The sequence below is a fragment of the Thalassophryne amazonica genome, chromosome 10 (assembly GCF_902500255.1).
Source record: "Thalassophryne amazonica chromosome 10, fThaAma1.1, whole genome shotgun sequence".
Classification (NCBI taxonomy): Eukaryota; Metazoa; Chordata; class Actinopteri; order Batrachoidiformes; family Batrachoididae; genus Thalassophryne; species Thalassophryne amazonica.
This window is the reverse complement of record NC_047112.1, coordinates 67,447,305-67,471,193: the sequence shown is the minus strand read 5'-3', so window position 1 is coordinate 67,471,193 and position 23,889 is coordinate 67,447,305. Positions and strand designations below refer to the sequence as shown.

The 23,889-nt window shown below is 40.6% G+C and overlaps 1 protein-coding gene across 1 annotated transcript in view; it reads right to left on the bottom strand.

The window, feature by feature from the left end:
• Positions 1-1,829: 1,829 nt before the first annotated feature.
• dohh (deoxyhypusine hydroxylase/monooxygenase) overlaps positions 1,830-23,889 on the bottom strand; it is a 40,041-nt gene continuing 17,981 nt past the window's right edge. The window contains exons 5-6 of the mRNA XM_034180186.1: positions 4,732-4,987; positions 1,830-2,459 (exon numbers count right to left, since the gene is read on the bottom strand). Of these exons, the coding sequence (XP_034036077.1) occupies positions 2,149-2,459; positions 4,732-4,987 (567 nt within the window). The 3' untranslated portion in view covers positions 1,830-2,148. The remainder of the gene's footprint in view (positions 2,460-4,731; positions 4,988-23,889) is intronic.

The window sequence follows — 23,889 nt, the reverse complement described above, 5'->3', positions numbered from 1 at the left end:
TGTGCCCAAAATGGAATTTAGACGTCACAGTCACAGACAGGACTTTAACAAGTTCACAAGAACCAGAATAAACCTTTACTAATGGCCGGGCCAGCCCACAGGCAGTCCAGACAATTGCTAAGGGCGCAGTCCATTCAGGAGGGGGTGCCACAAATAAGGAAAAAATAAAAAATAAAGTCAACTTTTACTGTTACATTAAAAGTAGTCAATACAATTTCCGCGTTAGTATAAAATACAACATAAACCCATATTGATTTAACTACAAAGCAGAACCTATTAAATAATGATAATAGCTGCATGGAAGAACAAAGAACAACTTGGCACTTTTGTCTTTTCTGCACTCTGCTACAAGGAGGTGCTATTATCTTTGCACACAACACAGAGGGGGAAGTTTTAACATGACACTCAAACTGACTAAACCGATTTTACTACAAAATGCAACAAATCAGCAACAACACTAACAACACTTTTAACCCCAACTCCCATAATGTATTGTTTTCCAGGTCATTATATCACTGTAACATAACAACAATGTCAAATGGCCAAAACTGTCTGGTGTCCAGGGGAGGGAAAAAGAAGAGGATGGAAAAACAGGTCCAAGACAAAGGTAAAGTAAAAATAATGAAGCGATCGCTAGACTGATCGGTTAAGACTGTAAATTGTTGTGCTGCAATGCATTATGGGAGTTCGGTACCCTAAGTGTAACGTGGTGTGTTTTATGACTTCTGCTATTGTTTCTGTCATGTTGTGTGAAAAGGTAACAGTGCCTCCTTGTGAGAGTGTGGAAATTGCAAAAGCTTTGGTCTTAGTTTTTTTAAATGCAGCTCCCCTCAATAACATGATGAATTATTTTTGGGGGGTACCATTAACAATATTGCCTCGGGCGACAAATTGGTTAGGGCCGGCACTGCACAGGGGTCAAAATTTAAAAATCCTCCTATTTGAAAACCACACATTATTTGTCTAATCATAACAATTCCAAAAAGGTATAGTTTGGACTATCTATGACTGAATGTTCTGGAGTTATAGAGTAAAAACAAGAAAAATGGTGACAAAGGTCAGTTTCAGTTTGTACAGGGGTCAAAGGTAAAAGTTGCTTTAATTTCAGTAAAAAGTGATGCAAATTATTGGTTGAGTTAATAGGGTTTTAAAAAGGAATAGTTTGCACCATGCGTCATGCTTAGTTATGTTACAGGGTAACATATGTCACATGTCATAGAATCCAATGGACATTGATCTTCTTTGACCTTTACTTTGGAGACGAAACATTCAACACAGTCAAAACTATTCCATTTATTAATTCTATTAGCTCAACCAATAATTTGCATCACTTTTTACAACTGTAGTTTTTTTAAGTTCTGACCCCTCTTGACCTCTAGCTGGCTGCTTGTCGAAAATTTAAGTGGCCAGGCAGTTTTTTGTAAGGCGTTGGTGTCTGAAGAGTATTCGTGCTGAGTTTGGTGCTTGTTTCACTGTTTGAAGGATTGTTTCAGTTATCTGCTGCGCTAACAGGAGCGAGTGGCGTTCTGTTATGCTGCTGATTGTGGTTCTTTCTCTCTAAAGCTTTAAACGCCACCTTCCACTGCGCCTGGTTTCAAACTGCACCAGCTGCAGCTTACACAGAAACGTGCCACCAGGGGGTGCGTGTCGTAAGTAGCACTGATAATGTGGCTCACCCACAACATGAAGTGAACCTTAGTTTGTTCATGACAAACAGGGTCTGGTTTGAAATGTGACCCTGTGACAGGCCGGCGTCCCGTCCGGGGCGAAGCACGCCTCTCGCCCTGTGACTGCGGTCTCCAGCCCCCCATGACCCCTGAGTGGAGTTAGTGGGTGTAGAAAATGAAGGAATAAATAGTCTGAAATGAATGAGTGAAGAACCTCAGTGCTGGACACGGTTTCAAAAAGTGCTTTAAGCAAACATTTAGATTGACACTTCAGTTTTCCACAAACACAAGAAGCTCCAATGTCCCCGAGTTCAGAGTCTGTCGGACCTCCAAAGTCCAGTTTGGGCCTCAGATTTTTTTTAACTACATATTTTATGTCTTGACTGTTATTCGGCAACATGGTCTCAATGTCCCACGTGAAGCCAGAGGACCTTCACAGGACGTCTTCTTGATCCCTGTACTCTCTGAGCCGTGATGTCCTTCAAACCTGCAACCTGACGAGTCCATCCGCGTACTGAAACTGGTCATTATTTTCATACTCCAGCATGTCCAGAGCCACTTCACAGCTCTCTTTGACGACACGCTCTCCGTCTCCGAGGTACTGCTGCAGCACTGCCAGACACTCCTGTTTGCCGATGGATCCGAGCGCCTCGGCTGCCTCGTGCCGGACCATGGGGTTTTCCCCAGGATGCTCCAAAGTCGCACACAATGCTGGGACCGCCGCAGGGTGCTGCATCTGACCCAAAACGTAGCCGATCTCATGCCGAAACAGAGCGCTGGAGCACTGCAGGCCTGAGGGGTCACAAACACAATCAGTCATCATCACAATAACCATAATCTGAATAATTAAGAAGCGCCATCGGAACTATAAAAACACGAGCACAAGATCCCCCACTGGCAAATACTGCTTTGGTACAAGTGCTGCTACAGTCTGATAACATTTCAAAATATGTGAGGAGTTGATTTCAGAATGCAGGCACCAACTCATGAAACTAATGGAGCCTAGATTTGTTAATCGAGGGTCATAACTGTCAAAATGTGCCACTCTTCTACAATATCAAACTACAACAAGGACTTTTACCAAGTTTCATGAAATTCTTCCTAAAAATGTGAGAGGAGTTGATTTCAGAACACTTACATCCTTTTCGGGACGGATGGACAGAGAGCAAGTGAGGACATAATCAGCCAGAGAGGGGGAAAAAAAAAACCAACACGAGAAGACACCAAATACCACCATACAGGACGTGTGCGCACTGGGATGGCACAGCAGGAGAAGGGACGTAAGGCTCCGGAGGCTCAGACAAGTGGGTGCACAAACATTCAGAATTCATACAGCAGGTCGCATGAACTTGTGTTCGTCCAAAACTTGAGGCGCGTTAGCGGTTCACTCTCCTGTCAGTGCTTCCTTGTGCTATGTCGCAACAACTTGAAACCTGGTGAGCGGTCAGAAAAGAGCTTCCGTCCCACAGAACAGCATTAAAATCCTTCATTTGTTAAGTGTTGGGTCACATCATAGATTCCTGTTTCACTGTGAGTTTTGCCTGCAGACACTGACTTGGTGGTGTGGAACTTCACACACTCGTTGAATGGCTCCCTCCTGACTGGGTGGAATCATTCAGGTGACCCGAGTATCTGCGTGCTTATTGGTTAGAGAGACACAGGGCTGACGGATGAGGACGGGAAAAGGAGCCGCTAAGCCACTGGACCTCATTCGCCAATATGACCGCAGAAATGTTCAGACCTTCAAACCAGAGCCGGATTCAAGACCCGAACACAGCAGCCCGGTGTCTCCTCCCCGCTGTGCACGGCTGTGAACAGACAGGCACGTTCCCACGAGAAGCAAAACAGAAGAATTTCACCACAGAAGAAAGTGAAATCACTGCGTCACAGGGATGGGTTACAAAAAGAAGCCGAGCGCTCTGTTAATCACATCTGCTAGAAAACTACTGTGTGATGTCATGTCACCTACTGATGAGGTCATGTTACTCCTGTGCTTTGTTTCAAATTCAAGTTAAAACAGATCCAAACCAGGTCAAAACTATTTTTACTTGCAAAATAAAATAAAAAATTGGACAATCTGGCAATGCTTTCTCCATGTAATGTGGAGTTGCGTCAGGAAGGGCATCTGGCATAAAATCTGTGCCAATTCAACATGCAGATCCACCTTGGATTTGCTATGGCGACCCTGAGTGTAAACAAGGGAGCAGCCGAAGGGACTTACTTTGGCAATGCTGTGCAAACACTCCACTGAGGGGAGCTAACGCGGCGTCCTGAGGGGCGCTAACTCAGCATCCTGAGAGGCGTTAATGCGGCTTCCTGAGAGGAGTCCACCATTACTCTGGCATACAGAATTAAGCTAACAAGGAGCTCTTAGGGGAGGTGATGGTCTAGTGGTTAAGTGTTGGGCTTGAGACCAGAGGATCCTCTGTTCAAATCCCAGCCTGACTGACTGACTAAAAAAAAAAAAAAAAAAAAAAAAAAAATCAGTAAGGGCCCTTGGGCAAGGTCCTTAATCCCCTAGTTGCTCCCGGTGTGTAGTGAGCGCATTGCATGGCAGCAGCTTGACATCGGGGTAAACGTGAGACATTATTGTAAAGCCCTTTGAGCCTCTGATGCAGATGGAAAAGCAGTTCATTTACCATTTAGCTCTGTGCTACTCACAACTCAGCTAACTGGTCTCTCTGCTAAAAGGTGTGAATGGTTTTCTTCCTTCCACCTGCACAGCAGTGAAGATGTCTTCCTGAGAACAGCCGCACAGAAAAGATGAAGGCTTCTGAGAGAAAGACCCTCAGCAGGAGAGAGAGAGAGAGAGAGAAAAAAAAACCTAATGACACAGGGCCATTACCTCCAGAAAGACTGATGCTTATCAATTTATTTGTGATCCAGGTTCAGATCATTAAATGGCCTAGGCCTAGCTGGTGCCCCCTAGCAGGCCTTCTTGGGCACTGACCCCTCATCTGTGTCTGTCTGGACTTCCCACATGGACTGTTTTTGAGAACGGACGGTTTTGTCTGTACAGAAATGGACTGTGAGTTCAAGCTACCTAATGAGTTGTGGTTCCTACCTTCTCCCAGTGCCAGCACCGCATCCTCACCGCCCAGGTTACGCAGTGCAAACATGGCCCGGTAGCGGTCAAATAGTGGCAGGCTCTCATTTAAAAGACATGAGCGTAGCTCTGGCACACTCTTCCTTACTGCCGGGGGGGCCGGATCCACCGAGCAGTAAGGATTCTGGTCTGTGCTTCCATCCTCCAAGGGTTTCTCTTCTTGGGTCTCCAGCCACTCCAGCCTTCCAACAGCCAACTGACACGTCTCTGCCACCTACAGGAGGGACGGGGCAGAACACAGTTTAAACATACAGCTGTGGAGTCAGAAGAGTGATGTCACCCTCATGATACCAGAACAAGTCAAACCCACAGAGACCAAAGATTAGAGTGGACGGGGTCATTAGCTAGGACAGGGAGCTTTGGCTGCCACCTTGTGGAAGGAATTGGGCAGCGCAGTCTCGTTTGAGAGCGGGCACTAAAGGGGTAAAATATGATGCACAAGATGTAACTCTTCTAATTCCAGAGACAGAAACACAGCATTTTCTCTGAGTTTTTGGACAAATTACACGCAAACAAAGTGAAAATGCAAAGAAAAAGTGATGATGCAGTGGAAAGTGGACATGTGTTGCTGTTTGTTTATGACCCAGAGCTCAAACGTGTCTAGGCAGTTTTGCAGGCGAGAGAATGCAGCTACTCTGGTTAGCTGTGTAGGCTAACACTTACCGACACGACGTTTCCCCACTCACCTCGTCTTCTCATCTCCACTGGGAACCAAAAAATGGCTTCAATAATTGCAGCCGAAAACAAAACAGTCCACCATTTTCCTGTTAGAATTGATGCTGTTTGTAGGAAGACACTAATCCCCGGGTGGAGTGTGAGAGTGTCAGCACAAACCATTCGGGGGATGGGGTTTCAGCGGAAACCATTTTAAACCGGCACGTCTGCTAGATGACAGCGAGTATGCTTTTGAGTTTACTGAACTGGGCTGAATGGTTTGTGCTCAAACCAGGATTCTCTGCGGTGTTTGTGCCAGCTGTCCCCAGATGTGGTCGAATCCTGCGATATCACGTAGGGGTTCAAACGAGACAGTGCTGCCCTACTGAATGGAAGTTTTATTTTTCGCTTAATAAATGAAGTTTTCATTTGAGTCAATGTTGTGAAGCACGATACAAATAAACATTATTGTTATGATGTGATGTGGTTCGACCTCACAGCACAAAAGCAGCAGAAGTGTTTGGAACATCCAGGCCACCAAATTCTGCTGCAAACAAAAGAACAATTCAGGTACAAAACACTGATTGGAGATCAGCTGTTCTCAGCGACTCGCCTTCACTGACTGTTCACTTCATTTTCTTTTGTTACTATAGTGAATTCTTTATATCACTTTTTCCTGCAAGTGAGTGAGATTAAAAGCAACTTCAAGGTCCTCACCAAGCACATTTCAACAGAACAACCGTTACACCATCACATGTGATGCTGATATTAGGGCAGACAGACTGATGACAGACTGGCGTCCTGTCCAGGGTGAACCTGCCTCATGCCCTATGACAGCTGGGACAGGCTCCAGGCCCTCGTCACCCTTAAATGGACTAAGTGCTTGAAGAGGAGTGAGTGTTTGCTGCCTTGCATTCTGCTGGAGATAAGCTGTGAAGATCAACATGTGTCACTAAAACTATCAGTATGATTAGGACACAATGTGCACATTGTGCAGTGACCTGGCTGAGATCAGACAGATCAGTGAGTGTCTCTTGTCCTGAGTGACACAAAATGCATTTCTTGGTGGCTGACACTCTGGAGCGCTTGTGTGTGTGTGAGAGAGAGAGAGAGAGAGAGAGAGAGAGAGAGAGAGAGAGAGAGAGAGAGAGAGAGAGAGAGAGAGAGAGAGAGAGAGAGAGAGAGAGAGCGAGCTCTGTGCACGTCAGAGCAACTAGCTGACGTGGTAACCTCATGGCTAAGAGAGAAAGAACTGGAAAAAGCCTCCCTCATCATTTACATCATGTGTGCTGGATGGACAGAAGTGGTACAGTGTATCATATGAACATGGCAACACGTGTGAAGCAACATCAGCCTGATGTGTCAGTAACAGGACCAAGAGACACACCAGCGTCTCACATTGACATTTAATCAAACCGGCCTCAAGCTGTTAGTAAATCTATCAGGATGCTTTTTACCATGTTGACAAAGGATATTTTTGTTCATGAGTAACGCTCATGTTACAATTTTTAGTGTAACAGTTAAATGTTAAGCATTCTATTTTATATTAGTTAAACAGTGAATGCCTTGTTTTCATTTAAAATCGCATGCAAAGGTTCCTTGTTTTTTTGTTCTTTAATAAACAGAAGCAGAAATCTAGGCGAGAGAGAGAGGAGGAGCCAGACGGAGAGAGAAAGAGAAGGCAGAAACTCCCTCCTTTTATAGCTCCCCTAACAGGAAGTCTAATCAGCGCCTCCCAGGTGGCCAAGACCCCAAGACACACAACAGGGACATTAAACAATACACAAATACATTAAGACGGCAGGCGCCGTCACAAAATTTAAACCACGTGATCAAAGAAGCGTGTGAGATCGCCACAGCGGCAGCTCTGCCTCTCTCTTGATTGTGGCACGTAAAATAACGTCCATGAACTCCTGGAAATAATGTATTCTGATTTCTTCCAATGTAACAAATCCATCTCTGTGTCCAGACAGTCTGTTCAAAACAGAGTCAGATGTCCACAGCTTCAGTAAACCAGCAACCACACAAACAGCATGTCACCACACTTTAGGCTCCAAAATCTGACACTCCGAAAAAGTTAAGAGTTTCAGGGTGAAGCGTGTCGTCTCCTCTCTGGAAATCCGAGCCATCACTTTCGAACAGCAGCTCAGAAGCTTCGTTTTTGGACGGAGCAGGTTCGTTTCCCTCTGTCTGTCACTGAGATGTTTTTGTTTTGCTAATAAGGACGTCACACACTGAAAAATGCAGGATTGCCGAGTGAAACGTTTTCCAGAAATGCACCTGCTAACGATCAGAGTGAGAGCGATCACTAATTATAAGCACGTGTACAGAGACACTTACAATCATGAGTGCTTTTATGTTGTCTTACTAACTGGGACGTTAAAAAACATGAGACATGTCCTTTAAAAATACATGGATGACACAAGAAAGTGAAAACACTTATGTCCATTGTGGTCCATTTAAAAATTAAATGACAAAATAGAAGTAACAACAAAACGATAATAAAGAACCTAAACAAGTTCTAAATATATTAAGACAGTAAATTAACATTAGAAAATTATGTAATTAACAGAAAATAAAAGGGTTGCATTCTTCTTCTAAAAGCTGTTGAGTTCTAAGGTTTTAAAAACATTCTGGACTCACACACCATTCATACTAATTTATTATACATATTCTTAATTTATCACCACCCTTAAAAAAATGTCAGCTACATATTTTATAAACACGACCCAATCTAGAGCCCATGGATCCCCACGGACAACACGCTAGTATATATATATATATATATATATATATATATACACACACACACACACACACACACACTCAACAAAAATATAAACGCAACACTTTTGGTTTTGCTCCCATTTTGTATGAGATTAACTCAAAGATCTAAAACTTTTCCACATACACAATATCACCATTTCCCTCAAATATTGTTCACAAACCAGTCTAAATCTGTGATAGTGAGCACTTCTCCTTTGCTGAGATAATCCATCCCACCTCACAGGTGTGGCATATCAAGATGCTGATTAGACACCATGATTAGTGCACAGGTGTGCCTTAGACTGTCCACAATAAAAGGCCACTCTGAAAGGTGCAGTTTTAATCACACAGCACAATGCCACAGATGTCGCAAGATTTGAGGGAGCGTGCAATTGGCATGCTGACAGCAGGAATGTCAACCAGAGCTGTTGCTCGTGTATTGAATGTTCATTTCTCTACCATAAGCCGTCTCCAAAGGCGTTTCAGAGAATTTGGCAGTACATCCAACCAGCCTCACAACCGCAGACCATGTGTAACCACACCAGCCCAGGACCTCCACATCCAGCATGTTCACCTCCAAGATCGTCTGAGACCAGCCACTCGGACAGCTGCTGAAACAATCGGTTTGCATAACCAAAGAATTTCTGCACAAACTGTCAGAAACCGTCTCAGGGAAGCTCATCTGCATGCTTGTTGTCCTCATCGGGGTCTTGACCTGACTCCAGTTCGTCATGGTAACCGACTTGAGTGGGCAAATGCTCACATTCGCTAGCGTTTGGCACGTTGGAGAGGTGTTCTCTTCACGGATGAATCCCGGTTCACACTGTTCAGGGCAGATGGCAGACAGCGTGTGTGGCGTCGTGTGGGTGAGCGGTTTTCTGATGTCAATGTTGTGGATCGAGTGGCCCATGGTGGCGGTGGGGTTATGGTATGGGCAGGCGTCTGTTATGGACGAAGAACACAGGTGCATTTTATTGATGGCAGTTTGAATGCACAGAGATACCGTGATGAGATCCTGAGGCCCATTGTTGTGCCATACATCCAAGAACATCACCTCATGTTGCAGCAGGATAATGCACGGCCCCATGTTGCAAGGATCTGTACACAATTCTTGGAAGCTGAAAATGTCCCAGTTCTTGCATGGCCGGCATACTCACCGGACATGTCACCCATTGAGCATGTTTGGGATGCTCTGGCCCGGCGTGTACGACAGCGTGTACCAGTTCCTGCCAATATCCAGCAACTTCGCACAGCCACTGAAGAGGAGTGGACCAACATTCCACAGGCCACAACTGACAACCTGATCAACTCTATGCGAAGGAGATGTGTTGCACTGCATGAGGCAAATGGTGGTCACACCAGATACTGACTGGTATCCCCCCCCCCCCAATAAAACAAAACTGCACCTTTCAGAGTGGCCTTTTATTGTGGGCAGTCTAAGGCACACCTGTGCACTAATCATGGTGTCTAATCAGCATCTTGATATGGCACACCTGTGAGGTGGGATGGATTATCTCAGCAAAGGAGATCAATCAATCAATCAATCAACTTTTTTTTTATATAGCGCCAAATCACAACAAACAGTTGCCCCAAGGCGCTCCATATTGTAAGGCAAGGCCATACAATAATTATGAAAAACCCCAACGGTCAAAACGACCCCCTATGAGCAAGCACTTGGCCACAGTGGGAAGGAAAAACTCCCTTTTAACAGGAAGAAACCTCCAGCAGAACCAGGCTCAGGGAGGGGCAGTCTTCTGCTGAGACTGGTTGGGGCTGAGGGAAAAAAACAGGAAAAAGACATGCTGTGGAGGGGGGCAGAGATCGATCACTAATGATTAAATGCAGAGTGATGCATACGGAGCAAAAAGAGAAAGAAACAGTGCATCATGGGAACCCCCCCACAATCTACGTCTAAAGCAGCATAACCAAGGGATGGTCCAGGGTCACCCGATCCAGCCCTAACTATAAGCCTTAGCGAAAAGGAAAGTTTTAAGCCTAATCTTAAAAGTAGAGAGGGTATCTATCTCCCTGATCTGAATTGGGAGCTGGTTCCACAGGAGAGGAGCCTGAAAGCTGAAGGCTCTGCCTCCCATTCTACTCTTACAAACCCTAGGAACTACAAGTAAGCCCGCAGTCTGAGAGCGAAGCGCTCTAATGGGGTAATATGGTACTACGAGGTCCCTAAGATAAGATGGGACCTGATTATTCAAAACCTTATAAGTAAGAAGAAGAATTTTAAATTCTATTCTAGAATTAACAGGAAGCCAATGAAGAGAGGCCAACACGGGTGAGATATGCTCTCTCCTGCTAGTCCCCGTCAGTACTCTAGCTGCAGCATTCTGAACCAACTGAAGGCTTTTTAGGGAACTTTTAGGACAACCTGATAATAATGAATTACAATAGTCCAGCCTAGAGGAAATAAATGCATGAATTAGTTTTTCAGCATCACTCTGAGACAAGACCTTTCTGATTTTAGAGATATTGCGTAAATGCAAAAAGGCAGTCCTACATATTTGTTTAATATGCGCTTTGAATGACATATCCTGATCAAAAATGACTCCAAGATTTCTCACAGTATTACTAGAGATCAGGGAAATGCCATCTAGAGTAACGATCTGGTTAGACACCATGCTTCTAAGATTTGTGGGGCCAAGTACAATAACTTCAGTTTTATCTGAGTTTAAAAGCAGGAAATTAGAGGTCATCCATGTCTTTATGTCTGTAAGACAATCCTGCAGTTTAGCTAATTGGTGTGTATCCTCCGGCTTCATGGATAGATAAAGCTGGGTATCATCTGCGTAACAATGAAAATTTAAGCAATACCGTCTAATAATACTGCCTAAGGGAAGCATGTATAAAGTGAATAAAATTGGTCCTAGCACAGAACCTTGTGGAACTCCATAATTAACTTTAGTCTGTGAAGAAGATTCCCCATTTACATGAACAAACTGTAATCTATTAGACAAATATGATTCAAACCACCGCAGCGCAGTGCCTTTAATACCTATGACATGCTCTAATCTCCGTAATAAAATTTTATGGTCAACAGTATCAAAAGCAGCACTGAGGTCCAACAGAACAAGCACAGAGATAAGTCCACTGTCCGAAGCCATAAGAAGATCATTTGTAACCTTCACTAATGCTGTTTCTGTACTATGATGAATTCTAAAACCTGACTGAAACTCTTCAAATAGACCATTCCTCTGCAGGTGATCAGTTAGCTGTTTTACAATCAAACAATCAATCAACTTTTTTCTTATATAGCGCCAAATCACAACAAACAGTTGCCCCAAGGTGCTCCCCTCTCAAGAATCTTTGAGAGAAAAGGAAGGTTGGAGATTGGCCTATAATTAGCTAAGATAGCTGGGTCAAGTGATGGCTTTTTAAGTAATGGTTTAATTACTGCCACCTTAAAGGCCTGTGGTACATAACCAACTAACAAAGATAAGTTGATCATATTTAAAATTGAAGCATTAAATAATGGTAGGACTTCCTTGAGCAGCCTGGCAGGAATGGGGTCTAATAAACATGTTGATGTTTTGGATGAAGTAACTAATGAAAATAACTCAGATAGAACAATCGGAGAGAAAGAGTCTAACCAAATACCGGCATCACTGAAAGCAGCCAAAGATAACGATACATCTTTGGGATGGTTATGAGTAATTTTTTCTCTAATAGTCAAAATTTTGTTAGCAAAGAAAGTCATGAAGTCATTACTAGTTAAAGTTAATGGAATACTCAGCTCAATAGAGCTCTGACTCTTTGTCAGCCTGGCTACAGTGCTGAAAAGAAACCTGAGGTTATTCTTATTTTCTTCAATTAGTGATGAGTAGAAAGATGTCCTAGCTTTACGGAGGGCTTTTTTATAGAGCAACAAACTCTTTTTCCAGGCTAAGTGAAGATCTTCTAAATTAGTGAGACGCCATTTCCTCTCCAACTTACGGGTTATCTGCTTTAAGCTACGAGTTTGTGAGTTATACCACGGAGTCAGACACTTCTGATTTAAAGCTCTCTTTTTCAGAGGAGCTACAGCATCCAAAGTTGTCTTCAAAGAGGATGTAAAACTATTGACGAGATACTCTAACTCCCTTACAGAGTTTAGGTAGCTACTCTGCTCTGTGTTGGTATATGACATTAGAGAACATAAAGAAGGAATCATATCCTTAAACCTAGTTACAGCGCTTTCTGAAAGACTTCTAGTGTAATGAAACTTATTCCCCACTGCAGGGTAGTCCATCAGGGTAAATGTAAATGTTACTAAAAAATGATCAGACAGAAGGGAGTTTTCAGGGAATACTGTTAAGTCTTCTATTTCCATACCATAAGTCAGAACAAGATCTAAGATATGATTAAAGTGGTGGGTGGACTCATTTACTTTTTGAGCAAAGCCGATAGAGTCTAATAATAGATTAAATGCAGTGTTGAGGCTGTCATTCTCAGCATCTGTGTGGATGTTAAAATCGCCCACTATAATTATCTTATCTGAGCTAAGCACTAAGTCAGACAAAAGGTCTGAAAATTCACAGAGAAACTCACAGTAACGACCAGGTGGACGATAGATAATAACAAATAAAACTGTTTTTTGGGACTTCCAATTTGGATGGACAAGACTAAGAGACAAGCTTTCAAATGAATTAAAGCTCTGTCTAGGTTTTTGATTAATTAATAAGCTGGAATGGAAGATTGCTGCTAATCCTCCGCCACGGCCCGTGCTACGAGCATTCTGACAGTTAGTGTGACTCGGGGGTGTTGACTCATTTAAACTAACATATTCATCCTGCTGTAACCAGGTTTCTGTTAGGCAGAATAAATCAATACGTTGATCAATTATTATATCATTTACCAACAGGGACTTAGAAGAGAGAGACCTAATGTTTAATAGACCACATTTAACTGTTTTAGTCTGTGGTGCAATTGAAGGTGCTATATTATTTTTTCTTTTTGAATTTTTATGCTTAAATAGATTTTTGCTGGTTATTGGTGGTCTGGGAGCAGGCACCGTCTCTACGGGGATGGGGTAATGAGGGGATGGCAGGGGGAGAGAAGCTGCAGAGAGGTGTATAAGACCACAGCTCTGCCTCCTGGTCCCAACGCTGGACAGTCACAGTTTGGAGGAACCAAGAAAATTGGCCAGATTTCTAGAAATGAGAGCTGCTCCATCTAAAGTGGGATGGATGCCGTCTCTCCTAACAAGACCAGGTTTTCCCCAGAAGCTTTGCCAATTATCAATGAAGCCCACCTCATTTTTTGGACACCACTCAGACAGCCAGCAATTCAAGGAGAACATGCGGCTAAACATGTCACTCCCGGTCTGATTGGGGAGGGGCCCAGAGAAAACAACAGAGTCCGACATTGTTTTTGCAAAGTTACACACCGATTTAATGTTAATTTTAGTGACCTCCGATTGGCGTAACCGAGTGTCATTACTGCCGACGTGAATTACAATCTTACCAAATTTACGCTTAGCCTTAGCCAGCAATTTCAAATTTCCTTCAATGTCGCCTGCTCTGGCCCCCGGAAGACAATTGACAATGGTTGCTGGTGTCGCTAACTTCACATTTCTCAAAACAGAGTCGCCAATAACCAGAGTTTGATCCTCGGCGAGTGTATCGTCAAGTGGGGAAAAACGGTTAGAGATGTGAACGGGTTGACGGTGTACACGGGGCTTCTGTTTAGGGCTACGCTTCCTCCTCACAGTCACCCAGTCAGCCTGCTTTCCCGACTGCTCGGGATCTGCCAGGGGGGAACTAACGGCGGCTAAGCTACCTTGGTCCGCACCGACTACAGGGGCCTGGCTAGCTGTAGAATTTTCCACGGTGCGGAGCCGAGTCTCCAATTCGCCCAGCCTGGCCTCCAAAGCTACGAATAAGCTGCACTTATTACAAGTACCGTTACTGCTAAAGGAGGCCGAGGAATAACTAAACATTTCACACCCAGAGCAGAAAAGTACGGGAGAGACAGGAGAAGCCGCCATGCTAAATCGGCTAAGAGCTAGTAGCTACGCAACCTAGCGGATTCCTAAAAACACACAAAGTGAATAATGTGTAAATAATTTAGAGGTGATTCAGCAGAAGGAGTGCCCCAATCAAGGCACCAAACAGGCCATGAAGCAGCACAGGCAACGCACGACAACAGCGAACGCACGACAACGGTGCTAAAATAAAATAAAAATCGACTAAACACGCTGTGGAGCAGCACAGATAACGCACGACAACAGTGCCAAAAAAAAAAATAAAAATAAAAATAAAAACGAAAGCGTTAGCAAGCTAGTTAGCTTGCCAACGCTGATGAAAGTTAGCTGATAAAAGTGCTCCGTCGCGATGTTTCGACCGTTAGAGGTCTTCCTTAGGCGTTGGAGCACAGTAAAAAAGTTTAAAAAAAAAGTAAAAAGGTAAAAAAGTCTTGAAAAAGACTGTGCTCACTATCACAGATTTAGACTGGTTTGTGAACAATATTTGAGGGAAATGGTGATATTGTGTATGTGGAAAAAGTTTTAGATCTTTGAGTTCATCTCATACAAAATGGGGGCAAAACCAAAAGTTTTGCGTTTATATTTTTGTTGAGTGTATACATATATATATATATATATATATATATATATATATACACATAAATAAATTTTGCTGATCAAAAAAACAGTCCAATTTGTGGACTAAAAACTGTGACTCGGTCCAAACCCAGGTTCGCGATCAGTGACACCCCTAATGGACATGGATATGAAGGCATCAAACCGAGGAGACTTATAAACTCAAGTCATTCAATGAGTAGATCTGTGAAGAGAGCAGGCGAGGAAGGGACAGTGCACAAAGAACAGTGACAAGCCAAGACCAGGAATGAAACACAGCGGTACGCAGGATACCACGTCTTTTTAAGGCACGGATCAGATACATTTAGAAGAAACAGGTCACCAAAGTCCAACAAAGGAAGAAAAGTTGCAGAAGTCAAGCATTTCCTTCAAAGAATTTGTATCTGAAGAAGAAGCCTATTTTAAGTTTTAACTTTGAGATGAGATTTTTAATGTGCAACTGATACAAGTTCGGATCAAGTATGATTCCTAAATACTAATATGTTGTGACCATTTCAATATGGAGCCCCTGAGCAGTTGAGATCTTTAGAAGATTCTTACAGCACTTTGGCATCTTGAAAGAGTGCGACAGCCACACTGATTCATAAATAAGAGAAATTAAGAAATCAAGAGCAATCACAGAATTCTGGTGTCCGCCAATCCAGATCTGGATCACCTCCAAAATTCTGTGGAGTCTTCCATGGTCTAATATCCATCGGTGGTGCAAATTTGGTGAGAATCTGTGAAGAGGTTTTTTTTTTTTTTTGAACTTTTTATTTAGCCGTTTAAAACATTGAACAGAACAATTCTTGACATCTCATTTCCCTTAAAATAAGAGGGTACACTCCATACATATATGATTTAGGGGTATAGTGAATAGAGTCTATACATGGTGCCTAGGGTAAACTTTTCACAATCTAATGGGGAGGTAATATTTTGTTACATTTCTCGTCAAACCTCCACGTATCTCGAGATGCATGTCCATTTTTGTTCAAAGATGTCCATAGATAGCTGGAGATTTGCAGTCAGCCGCTCCATTATGTACACATTTTTCAGTTTCTGTTTCCATTGTTCTATAGTTGGCGGTTTTACCTCTTTCCAATTTACCGTAATCATTTTCTTTGCTATCAGCAAGAGGATCCTCAATATGTATCGCTGATTAGTATTATATAGGTCTCTAGGAATAACTCCCAGTAGGAACAACATAGGTTCTGGGGTAATATTTATTCCTAGAATAGTGTCTATCTCTTTTTTAATGTTGTCCCAATATTCCTTTATTACCGGACAATCCCAAAAAATATGTGTTGTATCTCCTATATTTCCACAGTTCCTCCAACAGAGTGCTGTGGTAGGTTTCTTTGCAAATGAAGAGGTGATAAGAGGGGTATAAAAATATCTAGTTTTCGCTTTCCAGTCGAATTCCTTCCACAATTGGCTGTTAATTCCCTTATGGCAACCTATACATATATCATTCCATGTGGAATCTTCAATTATTATATTCATTTCCATCTCCCATTTTTCTTTGATATAGTTTGTGTTTTGTAGAGTGTCTGTTTTCAACCTTTTGTATATATTAGATATGTGTCTTTTTGTTGGAAAGTGTTTTTCCACAATGCTGATAAAATACTCCTCCATCTCATTTGGGGCTTCACTAATCATTTCCTTTTCTTTGTGGCTTGTAATATAATGCCTAATCTGAAGATATCTGTAGAAATCATTCGACGGAAGGTCAAATTGTTCTCGAAGTTGGGAGAAGGATTTGAGTTCTGTTTCTGTAAAAAGTTGGTTAATTATATGGAGGCCTTTTTTCTGCCCATCTTCTAAACCCATTGTCAAACACCGAAGGGGGAAAATCAATATTTCCTACTATAGGCATAGCCCTTGAGATTGACTGAGGCCCCCCAAGCGCTTTTTTAACTGTTGTCCAAATTTTTAAGGTGTATTTTATCCATTCATTCTTTAATTTAATCTTTTTGACTGACTTTGTGTCCATAAAGGGTAGTATTGATAAAGGAACACCCTCAGTTGAATTTTGCTCTATCTGAGTCTATATTGTTTCCTGATCATTTCTAAGCCATGCCACAATTGCATTTATTTGTGCTGCCCAATAGTAGTTTTTAAAATTTGGTAAACTCAGTCCTCCTCTATCCTTAGGCAGATGGAGGCATTTCAGTTTTATCCTCGGCCTCTTCCTTTGCCAAATAAATGTTGATATTAGTTTATCTAACATTTTTAAGGTGGAAGCAGGTACTCTTATTGGGAGGGATTGGAACAAAAAAAGAAGTCTGGGCAGTAGGTTCATTTTTATTGCCTCTACTCTACCAAATAAAGACAGGGGAAGCACCTCCCAACGTGTCACATCTTTCTTTAATTGTCTAATTAATTTGTTATAATTGGCCTCAAACAATTGAGTGGAGTTGGGTGTAAGAATAACTCCTAGATATCGGAATCCTTGTTTGGACCAGTGAAAGGAGACACTATCATTCAATTGTGTAGGCCAAGTACCCGAGATCATCATAGCTTCTGATTTAGTCTCATTAATTTTGTATCCCGATACTGACCCGTATTTATGCAAGCATTTTATAAGTGTGGGAATGGAAAGGACAGGGTTTTTTATAAAGAGCAAAATATCATCCGCGAATAAGGCTATTTTGTGGATTGTCCCTCCTTCATCTGCTATCCCTTGGATCTGCGTGTTTTGGCGTATTGCCTCTGCCAGAGGTTCAATACTTAAGGCAAATAAAATGTCTCCCTGTCTCACACCTCGCTCAATCCTGAAGGAGCTAGAGCAATGGCCATTGACTCTTACTTTGGAACGAGGTTCTTTATATAGAAGACTAATCCATGTCACAAATTCCTTTCCAAAACCCATTTCTAACAATGTCTGTCTCAAAAATATCCAGTCAACTCGATCAAATGCTTTCTCCGCATCTAAACCGAGAAGCATCGACGATTGTTTCTCCCTTGCTGCAATTGTTTGCAAATTCAGGGCTCTTCTAATGTTATTTGTTCCATGACGTCCTGGTATGAACCCCGTTTGTTCTGGGTGTATTAATTTCTTAATATTTTTTGAATTCTGGTAACTAATATAGAGGTCAGGATTTTATAATCCACACACAAAAGGCTTATTGGGCGGTAACTAGCACACTGAAGAGGATCCTTTCCCTCCTTATGTATAACCGTTATCATGGCTTCTGACCACGAATTTGGGGGATTTCCTGATTTCAGTGCTTAATTGTATACTTTACATAATACAGGAGTGAGTTCCTTCATAAATATTTTATAATATTCACCTGAGAAACCATCTGTTCCTGGTGATTTATCATTTTTCAGTTTAGTAATAGATTCTTTAATTTCATTTTCTGTAACAGGTTTTATTAATAGTTCTGCTTCCTCACTTGTTAGTTTATTCAATTTAAGTGGCTTTAAGAATTCTACGCTCTCCTGTCTCCTAGATTCTGATTCATCTGTCCTATATAATTGTTTGTAATATGTTGCAAAGGAGTCTGATATTTTAATTGGGTCGGTTTCTATCTGGTTAGTTTCTGGGTTCCTTATCTTAGGGACTGCGCGGTTAGATTGGGTTTTTCTAAGTTGGAAGGCCAGTAGCCTACTGGCTTTATTACCCATTTCATAGTATTTTCTGTTGGTGTATCTAAGAGCTCCCTCTGCCTTATATGTCAAAAGTTCATCTAATTGTTGTCTAACCTTTTTTATTTTGTTTAGGGTGTCTTTATTTCCATATTGTTTGTGTTCCCCTGTTAATTTTTTTATTTCTGCTTCCAATCCTTGTTGTTTTACATGCCTTTGCTTCTTTATTCTAGATCCTATAGATATAATCTTCCCTCTAATTGTGGCTTTACTGGCGTCCCATACAACTGAGGGTGAAACACTACCATCATCATTAATAGCAAAGTATTCAGTCAGAGCTTTTTGTATTTCTTGTCTAATATTTCATTTTCATTCATTCATTTTTCATTTATTTCATTCATTTAAAAGAAAGAAAAAAAAAAAACAGAAAAGCAGAAATAAAGCATCTCCATTACCAGAATGAAAAGGAGCAGAGAGAAGAACAAGTCTTATATTTTCTGCCCCTTTTTACAATATCCAGCGCCATTTTTCAACATTATTTAACAGATTGTATTTCTTTAACTTGTCACATACCACTGACTTATTTCATAATTATGACCATTATTAAATAGATTACATCTCTGACAGGTTACATTTTTAAACTTAAAACATTTTATACATTATTAACAAATTACATTTTTTTTAACTTCCTTACAGCCCACTAACTTATTTTATAGTTTCATACTTACTTAATACATCTAGTTTAATACGTTTTTTAAATAATTTAAGCGACCTTAATTCTTTAATTTCTTTGTTGAGATTGTTCCATAATTTTACACCATTTACTGCAATACTCCGTTCTTTTACTCTGGTTCTGTATCTTGGTTTTCTAAAGACTTCTATTCCTTTCAGTTTATAACTACTTACTCTTTTCTCAAACATATTTTGAATGTTTGTTGGTAAAGTATTTTTATTTGCTTGGTACATTGTTTGTAATATTTTCAAATCGACCAAATCACGAAATTTAAGTACCCTGTACTTAATGAACAGTGGATTAGATGGATCTCTAAAACCACTGTTGCTAATCACCCTTAAAGCCCTTTTCTGCAGAATAAACAAAGGTTGTATATAAGTTGTATATGTTGATCCCCAGATTTCTACACAATAAGTTAAATATGGGAAAATCAATGAATTGTACAATGTTAATAAACCATAACTATTTAATGAATATTTTACTTTATGCAAAACAGCAATGGCTTTCGCTATTTTTCCTTTTATGTAATTTATGTGTGACTTCCATGTAAGATCTTCATCAATTATGACTCCTAAAAATGTCATTTCTTTTACCCTTTGTATATCCATTCCATCTATTTGTAATGACACATTTTTTTTTGCTCTGTCATTAAACAATATGAAATTTGTCTTATTAATATTTAGTGACAGTCTGTTTATATCAAACCAATGCTTAACCTTTTCCAATTCTGTTTTTATCACTTGTGCTACTTCCTGTATATCTGATCCAGAGTAAAACAGCGTTGTATCATCAGCAAATAAAATGCTACCAAGCACATTAGATACATTCACAAAATCATTGATATACAAAATAAACAGTTTGGGTCCAAGTACTGATCCTTGTGGTACTCCATAAGCAATATTACACAATTCTGATTTGATATTATTTATCTGAACAAACTGTTTTCTGTTTTCTAAGTAGCTTTTTACCCACTGATGTGCAATACCTCTTATTCCATATTGTTGTAACTTGTGAAGCAATCTTGAGTGGTCAATAACATCAAAAGCTTTTTTCAAGTCAATAAAAATACTTACAAAATAATCCTTATTTTCTATTGTTGTTGATATTTTCTCTATTAATTCCATAACTGCCATAGCTGTCGAATGTTTTGTTCTGAATCCATACTGAGCATTATTTAAAATATGATGTTTCTCAGTGAATTTATCCAACCTTGTCACGAAAACCTTTTCCATAATTTTAGAAAACTGTGGAAGCAATGATACTGGCCTGTAATTAGAGAACTTATGTTTGTCTCCATTTTTATATAATGGGACTACCTTGGCAATTTTCATTTCATCTGGAAAAATCCCTGTTGACAGAGACAGATTGCAAATATAAGTAAATGGTTCAATAACAGTTTCTATTATACTTTTTACAGTCATCATGTCTAAATCTTCATGGTCAGTTGATCTTTTGCTTACACAGTTTTTTACAATAATTCTTATTTCTTCTTTTTCCACATTGTCCAGGAAAATACTATTGACCGTATTTACAAGTGTATGTAATGTATCTTCTACTATTGGTTTATTTCCCACCAGAGTTGATCCTACATTTGAAAAATAATAATTAAACCCATTTGCCACTTCTTTTATGTCATATATCTCTTTATTTTCTTTGACAAAGTAATTTGGAAAAGTTGCTTTCGCTCCATCACTTTTAATTACACTTTTTATAATTCCCCATGTTGCCCTCATATTATCTTTATTCTTATTTAATTGTTCACTATAATAATCTTTTTTTGTTTCCTAATTATTGTCAATAGTTTATTTTTATATTTTTTGTATCTGTGTTCTGTTTCCTTTGTTTGCATTTTTAAAAAGCACCTGTATAAATAGTTTTTCTTTGCACAAGCATTTTTTATTCCCTTTGTCAGCCATGGTTTATTTACTCTTTTCTTACTAATTTCTATTAATTTACAGTTTTTATTATATGATTTCATCAATATTTTCATAAATGAGTTATATGCTACATTAACATCACTGACATAAACTTCTTCCCAATTTTGATTTTTAAGATCATATTTTAATGCCTCTAAGGCTTTTACTGACTTGTCTCTTTTAAAGTTTATAACAGTTTTTTTCTTGTACCTATTTTTATATTTAAATATTGAAAAGACTGGTAAATGATCACTAACATCTGTCATCAAGATCCCATTCCTGATAATTTCATCTGTTCTATTTGTAAATATATTGTCGATTACCGTTGCACTTTGCGATGTGATTCAGGTTGGTTTTGTTATCAAGTGGAATAACCACAAACTATACACTGAATTCAAAAAATCACTTATTCTTTGGCAACTGGAGCTCTCTATGTTAATGTTAAAGTCTCCACATATAAAAAGCGTTTTGTTTTTAATTTGATGGAATAGCTCTATTATTCTATCTGTAAATTTCACAACACAAGTGTCTGGTGCTCTGTATACACAACTGAGTAAAATATTTTTAGATGTTTCATGTACAAGTTCCACTGTGAGTCCATTAATAATGAAACATTAAGTCTCCAGTGTTTAAAGTAGTTTTCTGCTCCCAGGTTAATTTTCATGGTCACAGGGCCAAGATCCGAAATAGTTATTGGTTCAATTGTACACTCTTTTACCCTGTGGAATTCGGTTTTTGATAAGCAGAAGAAGTCTATCCTCGAATAGCTTCCGTGTGCTTGAGACATAAACGTAAAGTCTCTCTCATTAGGGTGAAGTTGGCGCCAAATATCTACGAGGCCCAGTTCTTTCATCATGTCCGTCAGCCCCTTAGCCATTTTGGATTGAGATAATCTTATTGTAGGTAGCCTATCTAGCTTTGAATTTAGAGTGCAGTTAAAATCACCCCCTATCAGTATGATCCCCTCGCTTTTCTCCGCTAATAAAGCTGTTATTTTTTTAATAAAATGTGGACAGTCTTCATTTGGGGCGTACACATTAACTATAGTTATTTTCTTTCCTGCAATCGTGCCTATCACCATCACATACCTTCCTTCCTCATCTTGAAAGAGTTTCTCATTATTATAGTACACAGATTTGTGAAACAATATGGCAACCCCTCTCTTCTTTGCTCTCTCGCATGATGAGCTATAAACCTGATCTACCCATTCTCTCAATTTTAAATGCTCCACCGTTGATAGGTGTGTTTCCTGTATCAGAGCAACAGAGCAATGTAGTTTCTTTAATTGTCCCAGAATTTTTTTTCCTCTTGATCTGGTTGTTGATTCCTCTTATATTATAACTTATGAAATTCAACTCAGTCATAGTCCCCATAGAGTCTCACCATATAATTCTCTACCTGTTCACCCTTAAACATCATATTGAAGTTAACCCCAAACCAAGTGATATCAGTTATGTATGTCAAGAGAACCAAAACACAAAGAACATAAAAAAAAGAAAAAAATGCTTCCAATACATCAATCTGACATATCAGCTGAGCTATGACCATGTCAGATCCCCGTTGGTATTGGGGCAGAGAGGTGTGACCTACCTTCTCTGTGGAAAAAAGTACATACAATGCAAATGTGACCAATGTTACACTAAACTGTAAGAGAGGTCCAGCAGAGTGTATACCACTCATAGGGTCAGCGTATCCGCCTTGGACCATCTATCATATATCCTTGTTTTGTGACAACAAAATATACTCAAATCATAGAACATAGTGATGCTTATTGTGTTCCTTTAAGTCCGTTAGATGTATCTACTATAAGTCCAGAAACCTTATCTCTATGCTAGTTAGAATATGCTTATTGTCCACCTTAATGGTAGGGACCCTTCAGTCTTCTCCTTGCAGAAAGGTTTTGAGATCAGCTGAAGACAAAGGCATCCCTCTCCTTCTCCTTTCTTTGCTCCTCCATCCATCCTTCAGTTCTTCCTCAATGCGTTCCTTCTCCTCGTATCGCCCCTCGACCCCCAGCTCCTTCAGCAATGTGGCGGCGCTCATTAGTGATCTGAACGTCTTCTCTCCAGTGCTCAGCTTAATTTTCAGTTGTGCCGGGTACACACACTTTGCCTGGATGTTCTTCTTTTTAAGTTGTTTGATAACTTCAAGGACCCTCATTCGTTTCTGTTGCAGATCGGGAGAATAGTCCTGGTCGAAGTAAATCATTTTACCTTGGTAGACCACCTTCCCCTGGCTCCATGCCTGCTTTATAATCGTGTCCTTTATCGCTGCATCCAGGAATCTCACTATTATCGACCTCGGTGGGGCTGTTGGATCCTTGGGTTTGGCCGCCAGGGAGCGGTGTGCCCTTTTGATTTTTATGTCTAAGTTTGGTGGTAGTTTAAGCTCTTTCAGGAGCAAGTCTTTAACAAAGCCAGCTACATCCCCTCCTTCACTATCCTCTGGGATTTGAAAGATCCTGATATTGTTTCTTCTCAATCTGTTTTGGAGGTCATCACACTTTGCTGTAAGCTCAATATCGCGGTGCAGCAAATACCTCAGTGCTCTGTGGTGACGCGTCTCCGTGTCCTCCACTGTGCTAATTCTCTCCTCCAACCTCCCCATTTGTTGTTCGTGTTCAGCCAGTTGGTTTTTTTTTTTTTAAATCGGAAATAGATTGTTCCACACGGTTAAGAGACAGTTTAGTTTGACTGTGTCCGTCTTGGTTTTCTTTTCGAAGTTTTCTCAGTTCTTCCAGTACCATTGTATCTGGTTGATTTGTGCTGCTACTAGCCGAATTCTTGCTAGTTGGGCTCGGCGGGTTCAGCTTGTTATCGTCTTTTCCTCGTGTGGGGTCAAGTTTCTCCTGTCTTCTTTGTCCCGCAGAGGAACTCATGTTTTAGTATTCT